Source organism: Prionailurus bengalensis, chromosome F2 (assembly GCF_016509475.1).
Source record: "Prionailurus bengalensis isolate Pbe53 chromosome F2, Fcat_Pben_1.1_paternal_pri, whole genome shotgun sequence".
Taxonomy (NCBI): Eukaryota; Metazoa; Chordata; class Mammalia; order Carnivora; family Felidae; genus Prionailurus; species Prionailurus bengalensis.
This window is the reverse complement of record NC_057353.1, coordinates 21,330,217-21,347,109: the sequence shown is the minus strand read 5'-3', so window position 1 is coordinate 21,347,109 and position 16,893 is coordinate 21,330,217. Positions and strand designations below refer to the sequence as shown.

The 16,893-nt window shown below is 39.1% G+C and overlaps 1 protein-coding gene across 1 annotated transcript in view; it reads left to right on the top strand.

Annotated features, from left to right (window-relative positions):
* EYA1 (EYA transcriptional coactivator and phosphatase 1) overlaps positions 1–16,893 on the top strand; it is a 172,553-nt gene that overhangs the window by 14,357 nt on the left and 141,303 nt on the right. Inside the window, 1 exon segment of the mRNA XM_043601189.1 lies at positions 14,238–14,315. Coding sequence (XP_043457124.1) covers positions 14,238–14,315 — 78 coding nt within the window.

Genomic DNA, 16,893 nt, shown 5'->3' with positions numbered 1-16,893 from the left:
CCTGTTCACTACTGTGTTCTCGGCATCTAGCAGAAAGCTTGGCTGTGATTAAGCAGTCAACACATATTTGTTGAATGAATGCCCCGTATGACTAAGCAGATAATGCAGGAGAGTGATTATAAGAGACAAGAGTCACTCATTTTACTTAAAGGCATTAATAGATTCAATAAGTATCTAAAGCCTCGTTTTCAAAGTTTGAAAATGATGATTTCACAGACCAATTTATATAGTAATTATACAGGCCATCCATTCAGAGAACATCCACAGTCAACATTGCTGCTGATTTTTAATTTGATCTGTAGTAACTGACTTGCATTTGACCTGTACTAATTAATTAATTTATTAATGACAACTGCTCTTGGACTTAATAGTATTAAGCAATGATGAAGCAACTTCCACGTAGTCCAAGAAACACATGAATTATATAAAGATCAGGCAGTTAGTACACTTAGATTTAGTATCTTTACAAGATGGTAAGGTGTCTTGATTGGAGGTGAACATTTTATTTTTTTAATTAAAAAAAATTTAATGTTTATTTTTGAGAGAGAAAGAGAGAGCACAAGGAAAGGGCAGAGAGAGAGGGAGACACAGAATCCAAAGCAGACTGCAGGCTCTGAGCTGTCAGCATGGAGCCTGATGCAGGCCTCGAACTCCCGAACTGAGAGATCATGACGCTTAACTGACTGAGCCACCTAGGTTCCCCATAGGAGGTGAACATTTTAAAAGTGAGGAAAATTCTGGGGTGCCTGGTGGCTCAGTCAGTTAAGTTTCTGACTTTGGCTCAGGTTGCGATTTCACAGTTGGTGAGTTTGAGCCCCATATTGGGCTTCGCTTGCAGAAGACCCCCCACCCCCCCTGCTTGCATGTGTGTGTTCTCTCTCTCTCTCTCTCTCTCTCTCTCTCTCTCTCTCTCTCTCTCTCACAAAATAAATTTAAAAACTTAAATGTGAAGAAAACTTGCAAGGACAAGGATATATACATACTGCAGTGAAAAGTCTCTATGTATGTATATATGAAATAAGAATATATATCACACTGTATATCCACCATTACATCATTCATTCAAGAAAGATTTCATGATTTGTGTCTAGAAATTTACCAAATATCATCTTGCCAAGGAGAAATTTACAGTCTACTGGATTTGCAGACCTATAATCAGATGACCACTATACTTTATCACTAGGGCTATATTCTGCAGAGAGGTGGGGTCCTAATTATGACTGGGGTGATCAAGGATGGTTTATGCACACAGGTAGTACTTAAACTGAGTCTTGAAGAAGAGGTGGAAAAACACTGGGTGACAAGCCAGGAAGGAAGAAAGAGCGTGGATTGTTCGGCTGTAGCAAAGACATCCCTAGTCCCAGGGGTGGGGTGGGTGTGTGTGTGTGTGTGTGTGTGTTTAGAGAGGGACATGCACGCCGTGCGTGCCATGGAGCTAAGACAGTAATCACCCAAAGCAGAGGAGGAAGAGCCTTACGTATGAGGTTCAGGAGTTTGAATTCAATCCTGTGGGAGCTGGATGATTTGGAGGCTCATGAACAGGAGCGTGATATGATTGAGTCTATGCTTCAGAAATCCATTGAATGGTATCTTGAAACTGTATTCAAGGGATGGTGGGTGGTGAGAAAAAATTCTGGGTGAAAAGCTAGGAGGACCTTTTTGTCTGAAATAATGTAGTTATTTATATGCTGTTATTTCAGTTCAAATTTACATCTAATGCTTGCCTTAAGTGGAGAATGCATAATATTAAAAGTATAGAAAAGCAGTATTGCATGGTGGTGAGAACGTGGGTTTTGCAGTCAGACTAACTCTGGCCAAAAAAAAATTCACCGTTTTGCTATTTACTAACCCATGTAACGTGGGTTTTGAGAGGCAGCAGAGCAGGGGTTTGAGAGAGGGCTCCGAAGCCTTGTTGTCAGCTCTGCCACTTACCAGTTAGCTAAGTGTGATGCTGAATAATTACTGAACCGCTCTGTGCCTCTGCTTCCTCGTCTGTGAGACTAAAATAGTAATAATAGCTGACTGGGGTGCCTGGGTCGCTCAGTTGGTTAGGCATCTGCTTCTTGATTTTGGCTCGGGTCAATGATCTCATGGTCTGTGTGATCGAGCCCCACATCTGGCTCTGCCCTGAGAGTGTGGAGCCTGCTTGGGATATTCATTCTCTCTCTCTCTCTCCCTCCCTCTCCCTCCCTCCCTCCCTCCCTCCCCCTCCCTCTCTCCCTCCCTCCCTCCCTCCCTCCCCCTCCCTCCCCCTCCCTCCCCCTCCCTCCCCCTCCCTCCCCCTCTCTCCCCCTCTCTCTCCCTCTCTCTCCCTCTCTCTCCCTCTCTCTCCCTCTCTCTCCCTCTCTCTCCGTCTCTCTCCGTCTCTCTCCGTCTCTCTCCGTCTCTCTCCGTCTCTCTCCGTCTCTCTCCGTCTCTCTCCGTCTCTCTCCGTCTCTCTCCGTCTCTCTCCGTCTCTCCCTCCCTCTCTCCCTCCCTCTCTCTCTCCCTCCCTCCCTCCCTTCTTTCCTCCCCCTCTCTCTCCCTCCCTCCCCTCTCCCCCTCTGCCCCTCCCCCCTCGTTTCTCTGCCCCTCCCCCCTCGTTTCTCTGCCCCTCCCCCCTCGTTTCTCTGCCCCTCCCCCGCTCATGTGGGCATGCACCATCTTTCAAAATAAAGATGAATAAACTTAAAAAAAACAATAGTACATACCTGTAGGTCTGCAAGGATGGTTAAATTAATTGGTGAAGCGCTTAGAACACAATGTGACTCCTAGGAAGTGCTTAATATTTATTGGTTATTATTATTACCATCATCCTCATTATCATCATCTATGATCTCTGAACCTCTGCTTTGTGAAATGGAGACTGTAGTTTTATCATGGTATTATGGCAATGTCTACTTAAAATACTGAGCATAGTCACTGGCATCTACCATATGTATTCAAACACTAGCAGCTATTATTAAATAATTAAAAATGTTCCATTAAAAAAAAAACTCTACTGGGACTGGCTACTGGGTCTCCGTGGGTGGGAGAGGATATTTTCTCCTCTTCTGATGTCCCTCACACTATCCAATGGCTGTTTCAGGTACTCTGGGTACCTGGGCTACCTAATAAGTACTTGCTCAGTTAATACGTAATAAAGGTAGGGTTTATGTCTGAATATTCCTGCAAATGGGTGAAGAATGGGAAACTATAGGGGAAAAAACATAATCTGAGATGTAAATTTGGTAAGTTGATTACATTTTAGGCAAGTAAACCATTTTTCCAGATTGATATGATTGAGGTTCTGAGTCCTAGCCAGCTCATCTGCTTCCAATCTTCATACACTAGTTTATTTTACCATCTGCTAATTTGCAGCATACACTGATACACTTTTATTCAATGCCCTGGTATTCTGGGACTTTTCCTATGGCTGTGCCGTTTTTGCTGATTGTTCAGATTTCCAGCAGAGCGATGATTAAGGATGATCAAGGCCTAATTAGAAAATGTTTGACTTTGTACTTTTCAAAGATTTCGTGAAAGCTATGGTAAGTCAAAGAAATTTGAAACTACTTGCATGACTTTGGGCTAGTTTCGCAAACACCTTGAACCTGCAGTTTCCTCACCTTTGAAAGGTGACGATTATAATATTTCCTAAAGTTGCCATGAGGAGCAAAAGAGGCATTGCTTGTAAAGTACTTAGCACAACGTGTGACCTATAGTAGGTACTCCATAAACATCAATTTCTATTTAAAGTCTTCCTTTTTTTGTTCGGAAACTCTACTGAAATATTGCCTGGGTCATTAATTGAGAATTGTTAATTGAGAATCTACTGAAACATTGCCTAGGTCATTAACTGAGAATTCTTAACTGAGAATCTACTGAAATATTGCGTAGGTCATTAATTGAGAATTCTTAACATAAAGGCAATCTTTTTGTACTGTTGTGCTATGCTCCATCAGTATAACACACTAAAAATAGATCCCACTTTGGAATCTGAATGTAGGGATCTGTTAAAAGTCATTAGATGGCACGTTTCAGGTCTGTGTACTTCATTATATATAAATGTTAACAGAAAGAAGAACCAGAAACAAATAGGAATTCTAGCTAATGGTGTGAATGGTGAAGTATTGAGGAGAAATAGATGGTGTGAGCAACTTATTTTAAAAGCACCTGAAAAATAAGATGGTTTTATGAGAAATAGGTATGGAATAGTAAATATAGTAATATGTGAATTATGGGATGTAAGCAGTTGGTTTATGGCTGTTCACTATATACTTCTTTTAACTTTCCTAGATGTATGAAAAATGTTATAAAAAAACATTCGTGAAAGAAGTGAGCCTACAATACTTAGGAAGGAAACATTTATTTATTTATTTTTCATAAAGAGCTATTCCAGATTCTAACAGAAATACAAAGAAGTAAACAATACTACTGCTGACTTAAGGAGTTCACAGTGTAGGTGGGGGAGATAAGACTTTTTGAAAATTTAGCCCAAACTAAAAGGTCCTAATACGTCAGTTGGATTATGAACCTGAGAATTTTCCATGTGTGACTTAGCCATCTCCAGGAGTTCTAGAGCTCGTACTGAGGTCAGCAAATTCTTTTGTGCCAAAAGCATTGTCTGTAAGATGAGGAAATTAACAGGCCACGTATATAGTTAATCCTTTTCACGCAGGACCTTCTACTTATTAAAATGCACATTTTCAGGTCTGAAATTTCACAGTGGGTTTTTGTCATTATGCACTTGCTCAATCAACAGATTAAAAATAGACTGTCATTCGTGTTCTGAAATACTTTGGTGTTAGAAAGAGGGCTTCATTCTCAAGAAGGTTAGAAGCCACTGATCCAAACAAAAGTGCTCTCAGAGTTTGGAAAAAGGAGCTCTTCAGCTTGCTGAGGTCTGGCCAGGCTTCAAGAAGGAGATGGAATCTGAGCTGAGTGTTGGGAAATGGGTAGAATTTGAATAGGTTGAGAAGAGATGGAATGCATTCTAAATGAGGGACCAATCTGAACAAAGGTAGGATAGTTTGGGAGACTGCGAGGAGACCAGTTTAGCTGAAGAAGGAATTGATCGTAGATAAGGTTGGAAGGATCAGCTGGAGACAAACTGTGGAGGACTCTGAAGACTAGACTGAGGAATTTGGACTTCATCCTGGAGCCAGTAGAGAAGCCACAGAATATTTTGAGCAAGGGATTGATATGGTGAAAGTGTTTTAGGTACTAATCTGGCAGCAATTTCAAGGATAGATTGGAACGGGGGAGAGATGAACAGTAGTCCGGAGGCTCATGCAGTCTGCCCAGATTTTGTGTGTCAGGAATCTGAGCCTGGGTGGCAAGAATGAGAGTTTCAGGAGGGGAAAGTGAAGTTTCAGGAGACATCTCAAAGGAGCCGCCCTCCTCTACCATGTGGCATTTCTTTTACTAAAAAGAGTCAATGGGTCTAGACCTCTACAGAAGCCGTTGCACAGTGCTGCTTCAATATGGTACACATGTCACACTTGTAGAGACTTGTCAAATTGACTAACATTTCTTATTGGCCATGTATACGGTCAGACTCTAAGTTTAGTCTATAGGTGTTGATTTGACTTTCCTGAGGTTGTATAAGGTATGATATTTTGAAAACCTAATACTTTTTCTATTTTCTCCCCTCTTTTAGGCAAAAGAGGATGGCCCTAGCTTTAAAATTTTGGTGATCACCAGATGCCAGACTATAGAACCAATAGTCACACCTAAAGGCACACCTCATTTTCCCAGTGGGAACTAACTAAAGGCAAAAGCACTTGTTTCATGGACATATACATTGTTAGGTAAAGAACAAATAGTTAAATGGCTACTGACAATATTTAATTTATTAACTCAATTCTGTGTCTTTGAAGTGTCCTATAAAATCTATAAATTTTCAGATATTACTATTTCCTACTTTCATATTTCATGCGGTAATTTTATTCACTCTCTTCACATAGGCCTTTGGTGTCTGGTTATCCCTTAGTGCCATCTTTTTCAGTCATTTGACCTAGTTTCCAAAGACCTACGTTTCCACTTCTGCCTCATGGTTTGAGTAAGCGTACTCATTAAATCTGTGAGTGATACAGCCATTGAATCGAAACGATACCTGAACATTATGGTGGCTGTGTATTTATTTTGTCCCACGAGCTTATATTTGTTATCTGTACAGCATAGTCTTGTGCAGTGTAGCTTTTAAAAGAGTTCTTTTAAGGCCTGTTTATAGCAATAGCTAAGATTTGCCTTTGGGTGGATATGCCCCATGCATTATTGTTAATTTATCGCTCTTTCGAAGGATCCAGGCGGGGTCCTCTTTTAATATACAAAAATTCCAATGGTTGATACTATTTTACATTAGTGTGTCTTCTCCAAAGAGTACTTGGTTCAAAATAACTTAATGACGTGCATCCTGCAACTGAGAGGCTTTATAAGCACCTGCACATAAGTTGATTGAGTGATAATTTGGGAGGAATAAAATGTCTCCTTATGTTTGAGCATATATAGTATAAATTGCCCTATGCAATGTGTCTAGTAGTATGAAGCCAGTTGTAAGTCAGTTGTACATTTTTACCTTTATTCCCTCAATATTGAGTTCCAACTATGTGTCACACATTGTATCAAGTTCTGTAGAGCTACAAAAATATGTAGTTCTTACCGTAAAGACATTTATAATATATTAAAATGGATAAGGCTGAAACGTAAAATGAGGTAGAATAGGATGTATTTTCTGAAGGAGGTATAAATTCCCATTTAGTAGCTCATGGAAAAGAAAAATCAGTCCAGAGTAGTAGGTCAGGCAAGACTTCACAAAGCAGACAGGACTTTGGTTCAACCTTCAAGGAATTGTGTAATTTAGTCAGATGGAAATTTATAGAATGTTTAGTGTTGGAGAGAAAGACATTAGCAAAACCATGGGTTTGAGGATGCGTTAAGGATCTCAGTAGGCCAGTTTGGTGTAAATGTTGAATATATACAGTCCTGTGATTCATGACCTGTAAAATGGGATAATGGTGTCACACAGAAAAGTTAGGACAATTAGATGTAACCGTGTATTTTATAATACTTTTATATTCTTGTAAGTTAGTATTTGTTAAATAGAGAAGTAAAGCCAAAAAAAGGAAACAGTTTGGTGTTAGAGTGTAGGGGGGTGGGGCTTAAAAAACAGGATGTAACTTAATAGCTTAATTCAGGAGAACATGGAGAGCTAAAGACCTCAGAGCAAGGAGTGACTCCCTCAAATCTAAGCTATGGAGAGATCAGTATCTCTGCTTAGAGTAGAAAGAGCAGGGGCTGAAAGGCCAATTATCAACTTTTACAGGAGAATAGATCTAAGATAATTAGGATAGTGGCTATGAAATTAGCAAGAAGATGATCGGGAAAGATTATAGAGTGGTGGCAATTACAGATGCGGCAATAGGGTGCGAAGTGAAGGGATCTGGGAGAAACTGGGGTGAAAAGGAACTTTCATTCTCGATGACATGACCATTACAGAGGGACAAAATGAATATTTTATGTTGGAGTAGGTGGAGTTTCACCCTGATCCAGATGAGGGTGTTGTGTAATTGGGATGTGGTTCCCGTGAAAAAGATGTGCAGGTAGATAGAGATTTGGGAGTCATGTACATGAAGATGATTTTTTTTAAATGTGTGGCAAGGAAAGACTAGAGAAATAGGTAAGAATGGCATAGAATTATAAAACCACAGAGCAGGCAAAGGGAAGAAAATCCAGAGAACAAGAGAGATACGAAACGGAAATGGGGGAATGTTGTGTGTTGTATTGGTCAATGAAAAAAAAGAGGAAAGCCCATTCTGTGAAAGGATTAAGGAAAATCAGAATTGGGAATAGTTTGACCTGGGCAATTAAAAAAAATCCTTTTAGGGGCGCCTGGGTGGCGCAGTCGGTTAAGCGTCCGACTTCAGCCAGGTCACGATCTCGCGGTCCGTGAGTTCGAGCCCCGCGTCAGGCTCTGGGCTGATGGCTCAGAGCCTGGAGCCTGTTTCCAATTCTGTGTCTCCCTCTCTCTCTGCCCCTCCCCCATTCATGCTCTGTCTCTCTGTGTCCCAAAAATAAATAAACGTTGAAAAAAAAATTAAAAAAAAGTCCTTTTAGTAAAATAACAGCTATAAAGAAAGGGATGATGGAAAGGACTAAAGACAGAGTAGATGATCCAGGCAAATTAGTAGGAAACTTAGTGCTGAGAAAAGGGAGAGAAGTCTCATGGTTGAGAAAAAAGCCTTTTAAAAATTAAGGGAAACCTGCTTTTTTATTAAAGTGTAGTGGACACATCATGTTATATGAGTTTCAGGTGTACAACATAGGAATGCGACAAGTCTCTACATTATGCTGTGCTCACCACAAGTATAGCTGGCATCTGTGACTGTACAACACTATTAAAATACCAGTGATTAGGGGACACCTGGGTGGCTCAGTCGGTTAAGCGTCTGACTTCAGCTCAGGTCACGATCTCGCGGTCCGTGAGTTCGAGCCCCACGTTGGGCTCTGGGGTGATGGCCCAGAGCCTGGAGCCTGCTTCTGGTTCTGTGTCTCCCTCTCTCTCTGCCCCTCCCCCATTCATGCTCTGTTTCTCTCTGTCTCAAAAATAAATAAATGTTAAAAAAATTTTTTTTTAAATACCAGTGATTATATTCCCTGTGCTGTACTTTTTATTCCCCTGACTTATGTATTCCATAATCGCAAGCCTTTATTTCCTACTCCCCTTCATCCATTTGGTTTATTTCCTTACTCCCTTCGCCCTCTGGCAACCATCAGTTTGTTCTCTGCATTTATGGGTCTGTTTCTGCTTTGCGTTTTTGTTTCTTCTTGTTTTTTAGATTCCACATGTGAATGAAACCATATGGTATTTGTCTTTCTCTGACTGACTTATTTCACTTAGCATGATACCCTCTGGGTCCATCCATGTTGTCCCAAAGCAAGATCTCGTATTTTTTTTTTATGAGTAAGTAATACACACACACACACACACACACACACACACACACGTATATACACATACATGTATATATACACACATATTTATACATATATGCAGTTTTGATATGTGTGTATATACACATAATGTATATATGCATGTATGTATAACACATAACACATCTTCTTTATCCATTCATCTATCCATGGACACATGGGTTGCTTCTATATCTTGGCTGTTACAAATAATGCTTCAATAAACATAAGGGTGCCCTATGTTTAGTGTTTTTGCTTTCTTTGGGTAAATACCCAGATGTGGAATTATTGGATCATATGGTATTTCTATTTTTAATTTTTTGAGGAACTCTCATACTGTTTTCCACAGTGGCTGCACTAATTTAGATTCATACCAACATTGCACGAGGGTTCCCTTTTCCCATATCCTCGCCAACACTTGTTATTTGTCTTTCTGATTCTAGCCGTTCGGACAGGTGTAAGCTGATATCTCAGACTTGTCTGTCTTTGTTGGTAGAAGAGAAGTAACCTCCTGAGATGGAATTATTGAGGATTCTGGGAGATCACATAATGGAGTTTTGTGGCAAAGACAGTATGGAAGTGGCAGTAAGAATAAAAATGTAAAAGGTTAAATCCTACTACAGGAAAGGAAACCTCCACTGAGATTAACCAGTAGGAATCAGAGATGTTGTAGGAAGACCACGGAAAGATTGAATGTAGCTTTAACATGCTTTATCAAATAGTTGGTTAGGGCATGTACTGAAGAGGGTGGGGCATGAGGTGAGGATTGGAGGCTTGAGGTAGGTAGAAAAGACTCCATAGAAACTATTTCAGGCACAATAAATGGAAAAGGGATGGTCAAGAAAAAGGATGAGTCAAAAGAACATGGAAAGTATACATGTTAGCAAATTTGGTCAGCGGGCAAATAGTGGCCTCATCTTCCATGCTCAACAATCCAGAATAGCAGTTGAAGAATGAAAAATAAGGACTTGCCAAAGCGAGGATTAAAGCCTGGCGAAAAAGATGCTTGGTACGAGATAACACAGGACTCTAAGAGAGCAGCTCTTGGTTCCAGACCGGGCTGGTGAAGTTGGAAGGACATGACATTCTCATGAGCAAGTCTAGTACCAGTGTACAAATGAAAAAGGTAGTAAGGATCCATAAAAATTAATGCAAAGTACCTGGTTTAAAGCAGGGGCTGAAAGTATATTTGCCACCATCATTAGTAGTAGCTCCAAATGCCTTTCTCCTGGGAATACTACCAGGGAGCTATCTCAAATGAAGACTGTTAAAAGCACCAGCTTTGGAATTATCAGCTGAATTTCAATCTAGCTTTGTTATTAACAGTATGAAAAGTTATTCAACTTCTGTGTATCTCAACTTCCTCATCTGTTAAGTGGGGGATAACATACTCAGGAGAGGGTTAAAAAAAATGCTTAGAAATCATTTAGCTAGGTCCAGAGGTCATACTTTTGTAGTCACTTTATCATTAAAGTGTCTCTTTTAATTAGGAGAAATCAAAGTCTTTCTTATGGGATACAATCTATTATATATGAGCTTCACATTAAAGTTAAGTTTATCCTTTGAAAACTAAATTAAGAATGTAAAGTCAAGCAACTTGCCTAAGAACCAACGCAAGGCCGTTTTCCTCAGGATGGCCAAAATCAAATTCAATCATACAGTAAAATCAAATCAAGGTAACTTGAATGTAACTTAAGAAGGCAGGACTAATGATGATTATAGGAGAAAACTTACACAGTAGTCCCTCCTCATCTGTGGATAATATGTTCTAAGACCCCCAGCACATGCTTGAAACCATGGACCGTACCAAACTCTACATACATACTACGAATCCTAACTGCATTCCTGTAATGTAGGGGTCATTTAAAAAATTTTGTATGTGAGATAATTAAGATCAGAGCTCAAATAACTTCTATAAAGTCTTAAAGCGGATAACTGGATTCTTTGACTCCAAAACCAAAGCTCAAAGATGTTGATAGATGAGAGTTTGTGGAGGGTAGCACGTTGCCCTGTACGGTACAGGCCTAGAGAACATGACTGAGCAAAGGAGTTGCAGCGGGGAGGGGGGCAGTGGGTTGTGAAGAAGAAAGAGGCAAAGGGGAGTTTCTGAATAATTAGAGAATATTTAAGGACGTACTCAGGTCCTTAAAGTACCAGATAGAAGATTGAAGACTGGAGTGATGAAGACAGACTCTTGAATGGGGGCAAAAGAGAATAAAAATTGCTGTTTTCTACCGGACTGAAATCCTGTAATGAAGGAAAATGTACAGTGGAGATAAAAGAATCATACAGTTACTTAGAAGAGAACAGAGGATTCATAGATTTTTCTTTTCAGATAGGTGGCTTAGATGGGATGATTGTTCTCAGATGTGACACTACCTTAAATCTGTAAGAGTTAAAAATTTCAGGAGGTGGTATTTAATTTTCTAGGAGTTAAAAAAAATTGAGCCTTGGAGAGGTGATCTATTCTGTCATCTATGGCAAATTTATAAATCTGATAGCGCGAGTGAGGACGGGTAGTTTGGTGGCTGCAGATCCCTCTTGTCTTTTTAACTTTCTGGAGGGTGTAAGCTTGGCAACAACGACTCAGGAGGTGGTCTCTCTTTATTTGGCTTTCACTCAGAAACTATTTTACATCACAATAAATCTTCAGTCTCTTTAGCATTGGGTCCCTGGTGATGAAAGTATTCAGTTCCAGTACCTGATAAAATCATGAGTATCTTGGTAGTTACTTTATATACATCCTCTTCTTTTCAACAGTGAGCCTTTTAAAAAAAATTGGAGTCATTAGGAAAAGGGAGTCTTTATTCCTTAGTATATAGATGGGTATATTTGAACAATGGCAGAAGCTAATGTACTTGGGGCCTAAAAGAAAAAGTATCCTCCTCCTTTCCTTCTTCGTTTTAATGGAATTTCAAGTATAATTTAATGTGTCTCCTGGGAGTGAAAGCTATATTCGATTAAGCTAGTAATATGGAGAATAGCTAGAGTAAGTCTTAGGGGTATAAGAGTGGGAGTGGTTTTGGTATTGTAAGCTCTCGCCAAGTAATTTTATCATACAATCTGTAGAATCATAGATCTTAGATTTGGTAAAGATTTAGAAGTAATGTGGGCTAACACCCTATGCACTGGAAAATTTTTTCTTCACCATTTTCTCAGTCAAGTGAATGAGGAGCTTCTACTTGAGATCCCCTAGTGAGTGCATTAGCCTGGGAGTGTTCACACTCTAGGAGGATCTGGACTGCTGGGGTTTTACTTCCCTCTATATCCACCGTGTATGGCACTGTGCCTCAATTTCCTTGCTTTGTTGTAGAGTAGTGCTAATTGTTGAGAAGTGCCACATATTGTCATTTCTTCAAGCCTTGGGATTGAAAACATGCAAAAATAATTCCCATTTCTGCCACTTACTGTGTGACTTTGGACAATTTCCTAGTCCCTTTGCTTTCAATTTTTGCATGTGAAACAAGGAGACAGTACCTAACGAGGGAGCTTGTAAATTGTGCTCTGAGACCTCCTTGGAGAATTCTTTAAAAGGATTAATCATGACGTCCAGAGTCTGACAGTAGGAGGCACTTCATATGACCTGTTCCCCTTGGGCCTGATTGTAGTCTTTGATCAGTATATGGTATTTGATTTGGAGTTCAGATCCCTGTGGTAATCTGTCCAGTACAGAGTGAAATAGAGCTATTGCTTTATAGGTACAGGGCGCTGTAGGAGTTGTTCTTTCAGGGAGGAAAGCTAGGATGTAGACAACTGGGTAGGAAATTTTAGAGCTGTGTACCAGTAGTAGAGGACCTACTTTCCACAATCTATGGGAGTATAATGGTTATGAAGAATAAGATCATTAGGTTACCTGGAGGTGTGAAGAGAAAAGGGAAATACAGGCCTGTGTCAGAATTTAATAGCATCAACTAAGACTTCTAACCCCAAACAACTGGTGGAAAAATGAAAACTTCAGTGACACTATTGTTTGGTCTACACGAAAACAATCCGTTGCAGTGATTCCCATTGGACTTCCTGGTTTTATTTTTCATGTGTTTAGAAGCAGCCTAAATAATTAATTTTTTGTAAGTGACTGTCTGCTGCAACTATTTATGTTATCTATTTGAAAACCACTCATTATGTATTAGTAAAAGATTCAAAGGTCAAAGAGGGTGAATTTGTTTTTTTCCTGATGTTTATAAGAAATTGTCAATGTTGAGAGAAGGAAAACTGCATTTTCTCCATCATTCTTCCCCATTTCAGAATGTTTTTACTTGTAAGAGAAGCCACCCCAAATATTCTCTTGGTAGGACCTTCATTTTGGGAAACATGTTATTGATTTTTAAGTAGCCTCTAAGATCTTATTGCCATCTTTCTGGAAACCCATTAGTGGGGGGTGTAAAACTTCCACAAAGTGGGCTAGGCAAATCTCAATGATAGCACTTCACTAGTTGTTTCTAAGGAAAGCAATAATACTCTCTCTTCATTTTTTTTTAAACCTAAATCTGAGGAAAAGGCAAATGTTCTGAGTTGTCTGGCTTATCTGTTTGATAGGGGTCAATAATACCATGACTATGTCAGTGGAGTAGATTGCTTTCAATAACTCACAGCATAAGTCTAAATGTTTTATTTAGTTTATAGCCCCAAGGGGCTTTACTAAAGATCATATATGTTTTTGACAAACTGTCTGCTATTGGTTTTCTTTTAGAATGGAAAACTTAATTTCTGCTTCATTTACATTTAGTGTGGTTTTGGTACCAAGTACATCAGATATTGATAAATTGGCAGCCAGATACGACTGAGTGGTTGTAATGATCCATTAAATTGAGCACTCTGTTTTTCAGCTATACTGGATAACTAGGAGTGTGTGTGTGTGTGTGTGTGTGTGTGTGTGTGTGTGTGTTCACACATGTAAGCATGTGCTTGTCCTTGAGTATCATGGCTTTTTGGCTCTGTTTGGTCAAATGGCTACATACCCAAGGAAATAACTTCATGTCCACATCATATAAATGTTAAGATATAAGTTATTTGTTAATAAGCATTTCAATAAATATGTAAGGTAACGCATTTAGCTACTTTTAAAGTGTTTCTGTTTTTAAAGGATAGCTTGACACAATGGATTGTTAACTTAAGGAGAAAACAGTTAACATGCATATGTTTTGTAAAAATGCTATTACAAATATTAATCTGAATTACATTCAAATACTAAAAGACTGGCTTTTAGAGTGATTTTCTTGTAACTATTTTGAATGTTATAACTTCTCCACCATGCCTTTACAAATAACTATTAATTGGATATATGATATATGTTGTTTATTTTGTAGTTAAAACAGAGCCAATGAGCAGCAGTGAAATAGTTTCAACAACAGCAGACGGGTCTTTAGACAATTTCTCAGGTTCAGGTAAGGAATATATATTAGACTTTCACATTAATACAAAACATAGTTTTTCTTAGTTTATTGAAACTGTTAGATATATCAAGTATATATCTGTGTGTATATGCATGTGTGTATGTATTATATAAATGTAATAGAGCCTTATGCAGAGTCCCATTCTTGTAATTCTCTTTTTATCCAATGTTATGAAGTGTTTGCTGAAAATATTGATATCCTATCAAGAAGACAAAATCAAAAGGGGTTTTGTTTCTTTTCTCTTCTACTAAATTATCTTTATGTTAGTGACTCCTTCCGTTTTTCTCTCATTTGTATGATTTTTCTAATCATGCATATTTAGTTAGGCAAAATTTTGCTTCTGATACTCTTTAAGGGGTCTTAGAAACTGTCCTCCTGTCATGTCAACTATAGATCTAATTAAACACTTTATAAAGCAGCTTTCAATCCTTAAGTTAGTTTTGATCTCTTTCACGTTAACAAGGCCTGCCTCCAACAAACAAGTTTCACATCTTTGTTAATGAAATTACTGATAGGAAAGTGATTGTGATATTAAAGTACCTGTGAGGTTGTGATTATGTATTTGCCAGATTACCCAGATTGGACTATTTCAATAAAGAAATTATTTCTATCAGAAGTAATTCTTAAATTTTTAACCCTTTTATATTATCTGCTGTGTTTTTAAAACCTCTCAAACGGAAATGCTATACTTACATAAATTTGTGATTGACTTACTCCAGCTCTCAGGATCACTTATTTAATACATACCACAACTAAAAGGCATTATACATAGATATAGCATGAAATACAAATGTATAACTTTTATACTTAGGATACCAGGTGGAAGCAATAAGGAAATAACAAAAAGGTGTTATGCCCATGAGTTCTTTTACAAAACACTTACTAGAATCCAACTTAAACCAGAGAATGTGCTTGGTGCCATTATGGATTCTTAGGTACATGAGAGTGGCCCTGGTTTGAGGCTTAGTGAGGTGAATAGGTAACCAGATCATCACATTACAGTTTGATTTCCAGAGGGAACCCAAGAGATCCCCAAGAACACCTAGGAAGGGACCCAACAGAGACAAGGTTGGGATGAGGTGGGCAAGAAAGGTTTCCTGGGAGAGATGATGGCTTCACTCAGCCTTAAAAAATGACTAGGAATAAAGCACATAGGGTAGGGGGAGGGAGAAAATATGAGGAGGGGGAAGCTGGACAGATGGAACTCCATGGGAACAGACCAAGACACAGAGGCACAGAATTTAGAATTGCCAGTGGCTCAGCATTCCTGGTGTGTACAGTTTGAGTGATGACAGCATGCTGGACAGGGTCAGGATAGAGTCTGACCAGGCTTGCGTGTTCCACATGATGTTTGCGTTGTGTCCTGAGCGCAGTAGGAGACGTCAGAGAAAGGGGGTTGCATGATTGTGTTCCCATACAGAATCCAGACTATATCAGGAGTGAGGGGGGCTTGAGAACTGAAGTGGAGAGACCAGATAAAACCTTCTGGAAGTTAATACCAGAGAGGAGGTGCTGGCATTGGTGTGGACAAGTGATGCATTAAGATGTATTCGTGAAGTAGAATTTATGGCATAGTAACCAATGAGCACAAGGGGCGAGTGAGGCAGAGACAGGTGAAGGTGACAGAATGCAAGACAAGCATGACTGAGAAGGAAAGGTGGTACCTTCCCTCTGGGGGGTGTCGAGTGGGAGGTAACATCCGCTCAGAGATGTTGGAGCTTGGGAAAGACCTAGAATGGAAATTTCGGAAGCGTGCAGAGAGTTAAAGCTAGTGGGCTGAAACAGCGTTGAAGACAGAATCCCGGGAAGACCAATATGGAGAGATGGGCAGGGGATAAAGGGAAAACACTGATTTTTTTCAACTGGGGAAGAAGGAAGAGGATTGAGTTGCAAGTGAAGGCAGGGAAGAATTTCAAGGAAGCGCTGTCTATGTGAGAGATTTGGATACAGCTATTAAAAATAGGTTTGAAAAAACTGAACGGCATGAGGAAATGTTAACTATACCAAGTAGGTATACCAAGCAGGTTACAAAAGAGTAACAAAAGGTTTTGTACCAAGCAGGTTACAAAAGAGTAATATGCTCTGTATAATCCATTTATTTTTAAACATTATGTGTCTTTGTATATGCGTATACAAATTAATGGTGGTTTTCTCTGGATAATAGAATATAATTTGAATTTTATCCCTTCTGCTTTTTTTCAAAAATACCTTACAGTGTATGTGTATAGCATTCATACTTTTTAAAAGTAGTAATTTTGAAGTGCAAGTTTAAAGTCATGTTCTGAAATGAGAGAAGTTTTTTTTTTAAGTATCTATGGACAATAATATTGCATTGCTATTTTTCCTGATATCGATAACCTGTGATAAAGGACTAACTTGTTCTTAAATATATACACTGAGGTAGTAGCAAAGGGGCATCATATCTGCAACTCCAAAAAAAAAATGAGATATATGTATTTATACACACGCACTTATATAATGAAAAAGGGACTGGCGGACTAAGCTACTAAGATGTTAGCGTTTAGGGAATTGTGGTAAACAATATCTGGAAAATTTTTTCTACTCTATT